At 31.1% G+C, this 10640-nt stretch overlaps 1 protein-coding gene across 1 annotated transcript in view; it reads right to left on the bottom strand.

Annotated features, from left to right (window-relative positions):
- Positions 1–103: 103 nt before the first annotated feature.
- The window catches only part of LOC306886860 (sodium- and chloride-dependent transporter XTRP3-like), a 15991-nt gene continuing 5454 nt past the window's right edge, over positions 104–10640 (bottom strand). The window contains exons 4-11 of the mRNA XM_079444193.1: positions 10552–10640; positions 9968–10078; positions 8849–9090; positions 7244–7406; positions 4761–4965; positions 3628–3787; positions 2826–2991; positions 104–1380 (exon numbers count right to left, since the gene is read on the bottom strand). The exon at positions 10552–10640 is cut by the window's right edge and continues 139 nt beyond it. Coding sequence (XP_079300319.1) covers positions 1252–1380; positions 2826–2991; positions 3628–3787; positions 4761–4965; positions 7244–7406; positions 8849–9090; positions 9968–10078; positions 10552–10640 — 1265 coding nt within the window. The 3' untranslated portion in view covers positions 104–1251. The remainder of the gene's footprint in view (positions 1381–2825; positions 2992–3627; positions 3788–4760; positions 4966–7243; positions 7407–8848; positions 9091–9967; positions 10079–10551) is intronic.

Raw genomic sequence — 10640 nt, forward strand, 5'->3', positions numbered from 1 at the left:
ACGAGTCAATGGAAGCTTGTCCCTGCCACTGAAGCTTATAATTCTGACTTTTTCTCAGAATTGCATTAATAGCTCAATTGCCAGTTCTAAATTGTGTTTTGTTCACTGATTTATTCATGTTTATGCTGCTTTTGCTATTTTTATAGTGATACTTTAGTCTCTGTCAGTCTGAGAACATAATCAGCGTGCAGTACTGCTTTCATGAAGCTTTTCAAAATTACATGAAAGGTTGCAAAAAAATATCCAATATAAATGGAGACCTTGAACACAAAACAATTGCATATACCATTATGCATCATGTATTAATTCTAGACGTTGTTTGAAATGATAATGTATAAGTCTAAATACAGGACGATGTTTCTTTAAGTGATGTCTAACAAGACAAAGAACTAACAGAAGAGTTCAGGACCCAATAAAAACATGACTCTTGTTTTGGCATAAAAACAGTATTGAAGATTACGATCCAAAACTCACTATATATATATATGATTACTCCAAATACACCAGTTCTACATTTAAAAACATTGAATCTGATGATATTTCCACCTGTCAAACATCACTCATTGTTCATTTCACAGACATAACATTGTGATTTGACAAATATACAAAATTTATTTTCTTTTCAAATAACATGAACCGCAGTAAAAACTTATTTACACAGTTTACATTCTCACTAAATATGACTAAATCCAGATATTAAGTGTGTTTGGATCTTTATCTGCTGTTCATATTCACTGCATAAATAGTTTTATTGTTGTAGTAAGAAAAACACTTTCTTAAAGCCTTTATACAGTATATAGTGCATAAGTAAAACAATAGTTTAATGCATTAATTATGCCTTGCAAAGCATGATCTCATGAATAATTGAAACCACATAATATTTATCTATTCATTCGTACACCTTTAAAACATGTAATGCATTAAAACATACGACAAACAAACCTTCAAATATTACAATGCATTTTAACTTTGGTTGCAATTATTAATGAAAAAATGTAATGCACTACAATGTACATTATGAAATTTGATTATAATGCATTATGCATAAAGGCTTCAAGAAAAAGTGTTTCTGATCATCCTTAATCATGACTCTGGTCTTGTTTTCTGAAGGAAATATCAAAGTAAAAAGTCCTAATAGCTAATGTATTGTACAACCAGCCAAAAACTGAAAATGTTCATCAGGCGTGTGCAGAAGCATTGAATTCAGAATATAATAATACTAATATAGCTGTGTTTGCATGGGTCTAAGCGTCAGACGTGACGGTGTCTCCTGCAGACGGAGTGAAGAGCAGCGAGCGGCACACAGCTGAGCGCTGACAGCAGCAGCAGAGCGATGAAGACCTGGCCGTACACCGGATACTCCTTCACCACCGACCGACCCTGAGAGAGAGAGAGACAGACACAGTCTGGTCAGAGATCCTTGCAGGGACTCTCCATAGGCGTAATGGTTGTTATACTGTACAAACTGTATTTTCTATCACCAGGATATATATACCTGTACACACACACACACACATTTTTACTTTTTCAGCAATTATTTTATTTTCATGTTTTTAAATTTACATTTTTATTATTAGTAAATGTTTTATTGATTAATTAGATTTTTTTAAATTTTGTACTTATTTTTGTTTAATGTTTAGTATTTTATTGTTTTAATTGTTTTAATTATTTTAATTAATTTGTCTTGTTTTAGTAGGTTTTTAATTGTCTTACATTTTAAAATGATTTATTTATTTGTAATAGTTTTTACTTTAGAATTATTTATTTTCATAGTACATTTTTATTTAATATTTAGTAAGTGTTTTTAGATTGTTTTGATTTATTTTCATTTTACATTTTTAAATTATACTTTATTTAAAATTATTTTTTTCATTGTACATTTAATTTATTCATTCATTTTTGGATTTTTTTTATTGTTTTTAATTTTAAAATTATGTATTTTCATTGTACATTTTTATTTAATAAGTGTTTTTAGATTGTTTTTATTTTAAAATTATTTATTTATTTTCATTTTACATTTGTTTAGTAAGTATTTAACAATAAGTATTTAATAAGTATTTAACATAATTTAACAAATTATTCTCATTTTACATTTTTATTATTTAATTAACTTTTAGTGTTTTTTTTGTTTTATTTTAATTATTTATATTTTTAAATTGTTTTATTTTACAATTAATTATTTCAATTTTACATTTTTATTGTTAAAGGTTTAGCAATTGTTTTATTTTGAATTTGCTTTTGATTATAAAAATAATCAAAATGAAATAATTGCTAAAAAAAGTAAATATTTTCTTTTTTGAATTTTACATTTTTATGGTTTAATTAATCCTTGTATGTGTTTTATTTTGACTGACTTGTTTTATTTTAAAATGAATTATTTTTATTGTACATTTTGAATAAATTCCGTTTTAGTAAGTTTTCTTAATGGTTTTTATTTTAAAAATGCTTAGTAAGTGTTTTGGTTGTTTTTATTTTAAAACTATGTATTTTCATTTTACATTTTTAATATTTAATTAATATTTAGTAAGTGTTTTTGGTTGTTTTTATTTTAAATGTATTTATTTATTTTAATTTTACATTTTTTATTAACTTAATGTTTAGTTTTAAAAAAAATATATATATATTTTAAAATTTATTTATTTTCGTTTTACCATTTTAAATACATTTTAAGTAAGTGTTTTGATTGTTTTTTCGAATTTTAGAACTATTTATTTTCATTTCACATTTTTATGATTTGATACATTTTTGGTAAATGCCTCCCCTGTAGTTCCTCACAAACCACTAGTTGTTGATGCAGCTGAGTTTAGTGAACGGTGTAATCGTACCAGATCTTTGTCCCAGGCCTGGTACGTCGGCGTGCCTCCCTGGATGTAGTTTATGATGTAGAAGATGAAGAGACTGAAGAGGAGCAGAGGACTGACCACTGCCCACATCACCTTCCAATACCAGTTCGGCCGATGACCCAACATGTCCTCGATGTCCTTCTCAAACCTGTCGATCACGAGCAACCATAAATCAGCACAAACATCACAATCACCCGAGACAGCCACATCTGACCAATGGAGGATTGTTTTCCATTCTTTAGTTTAACAAGGTTCTAAAGATTTTTTATTTATTTTTTTACATTTGAATAAAATAAAATAAAATATATTTTTTAAGTAAAATAAAAAAATCAGTACAAAATAAAATAAAACAAAATAAATAAATAAATAAAAGAAATCCTTTCAAATTAAAAAAAAAAAAAAAATCAGTACAAAATAAAAAAAAATAAAGTTTTTCATTATTATATTAACTGGTTTCAATTTTTCTTTACATTTGAATAAAATGAAAAAATATGTACAAAATCAAATAAAATTTTTGATTAAAAAATTTGTTTAATTTTTTTAAATAAAAATCAGTACAAAATCAAATAAAAAAATGTAAATAAAATAATAATAAAAATAATATTCCTTGTAGTCCTTCATTATTATATTAACTGGTTTAATATTTTTGTCTATTAACAATGATTTCCCTCAGTATGATGAAATTGTATCAGTATAAACACTAATTAACACTAAAAACTAATTTTGCACACTAGTTTGTTCCTCCTTTGTGTGAAGTGTTTTTAAAAGCCGTTGAATTGCTCACCTTCTCAGTCCGTAGATGTAACACACACTGATGACTTCAATGAAGACGATGAAGAGCAGCGACAGCGTAGCCGCGTATTCGTTGAAGATGGTGAACCAGTAGTTTCCCGAGCGGCTGGTGAACCCTAAACCCAGCAGCAAACAGAGAAGACAAACCAGACCTGCCAGAGACCAGAGGAAAACCAGCGTCACAGACCAGACTAGATCTGAGAGGAGCGCTCACTGATCAACACTCAGCAAGAAACATAAATATAAAGAGCACCTGCTGAGAAAAACAGTGCAATAATCTTATTCTATATTGGCCCTATAAGATAAACAATACATAAAGTAATAAATATACCATTAAGCAACATCAAGGATATTTGGATGGTTTTGTGATGCAGGCTTATTTAATTATAGCAACTGATGTTCAAGATACGCACATATGTTAAATTAAACTTTTTAAGCAATATTTACTCAATTCACAAGAAACAAATAATCAAAAAACTCATTTAATACAAAAAAATAAAAAAAAAGTAGTAAAATAAAAATGAAAAAAAAAAAACACTCAATCATTCACAAAATGAAAAATAAAAATAAATATATTTTTAAATAAAATCAATCAAGAACACCAAAAATTAATGAAATCATAAAAATGTAAAATAAAAAAAAAAAAAAGTTAACGTAAGAATGATCAGAAACACTTAATTACACAAAAATTTAATCATAAAAATGTAATTATTAATAATTATTATAATTATTAATAAAGTAATTATTATAATTATTAATAAAAATGATCAAAAACACTAACAAAAAATCTATTAAATCATGAAAATGTTAATCACAAGTTTAAAAATAATAATAAAAACAATCAAAAACACTAAAAGTGTAATCATAAAAATGTAGATGAAAAATTTAAATAATTTCACAATAAAAATCAATAATTTCACTTGCTGAAATTAATAACGTAAAATAAATTTTTTAATGTTGAATTAAATCATAAAAAATGCTAAATGAAAATAAATCATGTTAAAATAAAAATGATGTATTATAAAAATGATTGAAAAATAAAAAGCATTCTTTACCAGCACATATGAAGTTAAAGTAGATCTATATTACTGAGCAGTTTGAAGCTAGTTTAGCTGGTCCTCGTACCGTTGATGGTCTCGCTGCTGAGGGAGCGCGACAGGAGCTTGATGTCTGCCAGCGGAGTGATGATGGCCGTGACGTTTCCCAGCATGCTCCCCATCCCTAAGAGCAGCAGCATGATGAAGTACAGCACAGACCAGAGCTGAGACAGCGGCATGTTCTTGATGGCCTCGCTGTACACGATAAACGCCAGACCCGTGCCCTCCACCGCCTGAGCAAACAATAACAATACAACTGCAGCCATACCGCCAAAAATATTAAAAACCTCTGGACAACATATATGTAGAAAATATGCTAACTATATTTGGTGAACAACTTAAAAAAATAAAAAAATAAAAAATAACGATATAATTTTAAATATATAAAAAAATAAATTGTTTAAATATATTAGAAAAAGTAGGGGCTAGAAAATATATTTTCAACATTAAAAAATACATTATAAAACACATTACAATTAAAAATACATTATATATATATTAGTGCTGTCAAACGATTAATCACAATTAATTGCATCCAAAATAAAAGTTTTTGTTTACATAATATATGTACAGTGCCCTCCACTAATATTGGTAAATATGAGCAAAGGTAGCTGTGAAAATAACTCTGTATTATTTATCCTTTTGATCTTTCATTCAAAACATTTACAAAATTCTAAACTTTCATTGAATTAAATCAATGTTTTTCATTACTGCAACGTCCTTTTCTCAGTTTAACAGCTCTGAGTTTTCTCCTATAATGCGTGATGAGGTTAGAGAACACCTGACAAGAGATCAGAGACCATTCCTTCATCCAGAATCTCTCCAGATCCTTCAGATTCTCAGCTCCATGTTGGTGCTTCTTCTCTTCAGTTCACCTCACTCATTTTCTACAGGGTTCAGGTCAGAGGACTGGAATGGCCAGCAGAAGCTTGGTTTTGTGCTCAGTGACCCATTTTTGTGTTGTTTTTGAGGTTTGTGTTTGGATTATTGTACGGTTGGAAGATCCAAACATGGCCCATTATAAGATTTCTAACAGAGTCAGTCACTTATTGATTTTTTATCTGTTGGTATTTGATAGAATCCATGATGCCATGTGTCTAAACAAGATGTCCAGGACCTCCAGCAGAAATATAGGCCCACAACATCACAAATACAGCAGTATATTTCATTGTACACATGGGGTACTTTTTATCCCCGTGTTCACCAAACCCATCTTGAGTGTTTGCTGCTAAAAAGCTCGTTTTTTAGTTTCATCTGACCGTAGAAGCCAGTCCCATCTGAAGATCCAGTCCTGTCTGATAACTGAATATGCTGGAGTTTGTTTTTGGATGAGTGAGGAGAATTTTTCTTGAAATCCTCCCCAAACAACATGTGGTGATGTAGGTGCTGTTTGATTTATTTGATTTTTAAGTTTCTGACCCCGAGACTCAACTAATCTCTGCAGCAGTTCTCCAGCTGTGGTCCTCGGAGAGTCTTTATCCACTCAAACTCTCCTCCTCACCGTGCATTAGGACGATAGAGACACACGTCCTCTTCCAGGCAGATTAGGAACATCTTTAGTTGATTGGAAATTCTTAATTATTCTCCTGATTCTCCGGATTTTCAATGCTTCATCTCTTTTCTTAAAGCCACTTTCTATTTTGTGAAGCTCAATTATGTTTTGGTGCACATCAGAACTATATTCTTTGGTTTTACTCCTTGTGATGGATGATTAAGGGAATTTGGTCTTTGTGTTCCTCATATTTATAATCCTGTGGAACAGAAGTCATGGCTGGACAATTTCATGCTCCTAGTTACCCTGGTGTGATAAAACACGTAAATATGAATGGGAATATACTTCAGAGATATTTTACTCATAAGAATTTCTAGGGGTGCCAATAATGGTAGCCAACATGCATCGGAGAAAAACATTTATTTCATAATGTGAGTTTCCCCCCCACTTTCAATTGTTTTAATTCAATGAAAGTTTAGAATTTTCAGAATTTTTTGAATGAAAGATAAAAAGGATAAACAATACAGATTTATTTTCACAGCCGCCTTTGCTCATATTTACCAAGGGTGCCAATATTAGTGAACGGCACTGTGCATATTTATTATGTATATATAAATACACACACATACAGTAAATATTTTTAAGTATTTACATATATATATATATATATATATTTATTTATCATATAAACAACATTTTTCATAAATATGCATGTATATATACATATATAAAAGATTTTAATCTAAAAAAAAAAAAACACTGCATGCACCACAAATACAAATAATGTTTTACCATCCATTTTGGCTTTTTTGTATATACATAAAAATATATATGGAATATCTGTTTTTGCTGTATGGGCAAATAGAGGAAAGAAAAACAAACCTAGAAATAGGACAAATGTGCAAACAGAGTACAAACAAAAATATAAATATATCAGCACAAAAAATAAATAAAAATAATAAAGTTATACAACATAGCAGAAACAGAACAGAAGACATATAGAATTAAAATAAGTTCACCGTGTCGAGCTCAGCCTCCAGACTGCAGAGCTCGATCTTTGAAGCGATAGCAGCAAACCTCTCTGGATCAGTGATGTTCAGATGATGGATCCACGCCGTGATGTTCTCAGCGCTGATGCTCTCCTCCGACAGATCGAACGCATTGAGCAGCAGCAGCCTCATCCTGACCAACAAACAATCAGTCTGTTCATCTGCATCGCTTATTGACTTCATAACTCACAATGCATATGAATGGATGTTAAAACACGTTCCTGTATCTCCATTTAATGCTCAGGCTCACTATAAATCATCATTGGCTGTTTGACTTCCTGTTTGAAACACTTTATTTTTTGGGATCTGTTTGTTTAGGCAGGCCCAAAATGTCATTTTCTGACTAACCAGAGACTGCATTCACATGCACATCAATATCCCGATATTTAGCAGTATTCAGATTAGTTTTGAGTTTTGAGAAGCACCTGGAATCTGCCTGTTTTAACAGGAAATCTGTTGCATGTAAACACCTTATTCAGAAAATCCACTCAAAGCTGATACTGTACATGCACATGTTCAGACCGCAAGGAATTATGGGTGCTAACAGATGAGTAGCTAAAGGCAAGACGGTCAGGCAACAAGACCACTTTTACAGAATTACTAAAAACAAATTGACATTAACGATGATGATAATCATAATGACTATAATCATTTATTATAATAATCATGATATTACAAAATAAATATAACAATAATTATTATATGAGAATAATAATTATAGTTACTATTATTAAAATAACAACAATAATAATAATACTAATTATTATTAGTAGTAGTATTAATAGTCAATACTATTGATAGTACTATTATTATTATTATTATTATTATTATTATAAAGATAATTATTATTATTGTTAATAATAATAATTATTATTATTATTACTACTACTACATTAGAATTAATAATTGGTTATTATAACAAATATAATTGTATATATTAATGTTAATAATGCTAATATTTATATTACTACTTATTATTATTAGAAGCAGTAGTATTAATAATATTAATATCTAAAATTGTAATTCTAATAATTAAATATAATAATTATTACATTATAAAAATAAAACATTATGCTATAATAAAAAATTATTATTAATAATATTTTATACAAAAATTAATAATATAATTTTAATTATATTTTATATAAAAATGTCTTTGATGATAATAATAATAAGGGTTATTAATAATAATAATAATAATTGCCTGACCCTTTAAATTTGAAGTAAATAAGCATATACTGTATATTCAACAGCAGCTCAAACCCAAACTGAACTGAATTAGCTGTGAATGTAAATGCAGTCCATGAGTCCTGATGAGGGATCAGAAACCTGTTTGAAAACCATCATTATTTTTTAGAAATGACAAAGATTTCACAACACACTTCTCTCTCTCTCTGCAGTTCTGTGAATATTTGATGCTTTATACTCTGAATAGTTTCCATAGACGACAATCCAAAACCATTCTGAAAGACTTCAAACGAAACCAGTTTAAAAATAAACTTAGAAATGCAATTGTAACATGATCCGACTGCCAGCATTCAGATTAGTGTTGGTGACTGAAGCTGAGGTCTGTACCTTTCCAAACAGCTCTCGTAGTTGAAGGTGGCCTTGAAGCCGTAGATGGAGAAGGTGACGATGCTGGCGAACACAGACGTGCCGCTGTTGATGAGCGACACGACGACCGCCTGCTTCTCGAAGTTGTTGTTGTGATGGTTGTAACTGGCGAAAGCGATCAAAGAACCGAAGCCCAGACCCAGAGAGAAGAAGATCTGAGTGGCAGCGTTGATCCACGTCTGAGGATTCACCAGCTGCTCCAGCTGTACACACACACACACACACACACACACACACACACACATTTAAAGGGGTCATGATATGGATTTTTATTTTATTTTAATATTTGAGGTTTACTTATAATGTTAATAACGTTTTTTGCACAAAAAAAAAAAGTGGGAAAATGATTATTTTCAACCCTCATTCTGACCCTCTCTCTAAAACGACCTGTTTTAAGGGGCGGGTCCTTTAAGGCTGGTCAGTAATCAGCCACTGCTATGATTGGCTAACATCACTGCATAGGAAACAGTATCAGCGCCCCCTCACTATTACATGTGTTTCGACAACATGAAAAAAAGCAAACAAATCCAAATCTGTCTAGTGTGGACACACAAATTGCTTGTCGCTGAAATCTTGTCGCATCTCTCCATGACACTGTGCCTCGATTACAAAACAAAATCCAGAGTGCCATTAAAAATAAACTATCCACTTGTTCCTTACGCGGATGCTTCTGATATCTGTACAAAGACGTGAACGAGCTGCTTAAACCAAACGCATCAAAGTGTAGACAAGATAGCGGCAGTGATTGTCATTTCTATTTGCTTTTGGTGCAAGTGCCAGGTGTTGACTGATCACCAGGGGGCGGGGCCTATGTCGATGTCTTGCTCTGGAGGCAGTGTTTATGCACATTTTTGTGCCCCTGTGATGTCATCTTGCCCCTGGGATCCAAAACGATTCTGATTAAATATATGATTTGTTTATAATGAGAAGGATGTTTTAAGCTATGAAACTTGCAGGATGTTTTAATGCTACAAAGACCTCTTATATTCCAAAAGATCAAGGCAAATTTGATTTCTCATGTCATGACCCCTTTAACACACACTCAGCTCTAACCGAACGCTCACAGCAGGTGTTTCTTACTTTAGGTGTGAACATGTACTTGACTCCGTTCCAGGCTCCATGAAGAGTGACGCCGCGGATCAGATAGATGATCAGAACCACGTACGGAAACGTAGCTGTGAAATAAACCACCTGAGGAGGAAAGTCGAGAGTCAAAGCTGCAGTTTGGCTTATTATTTCATCTGTAGACACTGAAGAGCAGAAAGCAAACAGGAGTTGAAGAGAAGATAACGGTTTGGAACTGAAGGAGAGTAATTAATGACAGATTATTTTTATAATCCATGGGTGTCATTCACTAACCGTGCATATGCACAAATTTGTGAATTAAATCTTTGTGCAAATGTTTTTATAAATCATGATGATCAATAATTTACTTACTTGAACTTAATTCTAAATTTACATATATGTATTAATAAATGTATAACTTAACAATATATATTGTGTAAACAATTAATCATTCGCCAGCACTAATTTTAATGTTTTAATTTATTTTGAAAGTGCTAATATGGAAGAAAAAGAGTGTTTTGTAATTGTATGAAGCTCCCTGTTAATGCTTCAGAAAAATGATATTAAAAAGGAAGAGTGTATAAGGCAGTGTATCTCACCACGCCGGTGGACTTGACGCCTCTGACGATGAAGAGGTAGACGATGATCCAGGCCAGCAGCAGACAGAGCGCCTGACCCATGTGAAGGC

This window comes from Barbus barbus (genome assembly GCF_936440315.1).
Source record: "Barbus barbus genome assembly, chromosome: 21".
Lineage (NCBI taxonomy): Eukaryota > Metazoa > Chordata > Actinopteri > Cypriniformes > Cyprinidae > Barbus > Barbus barbus.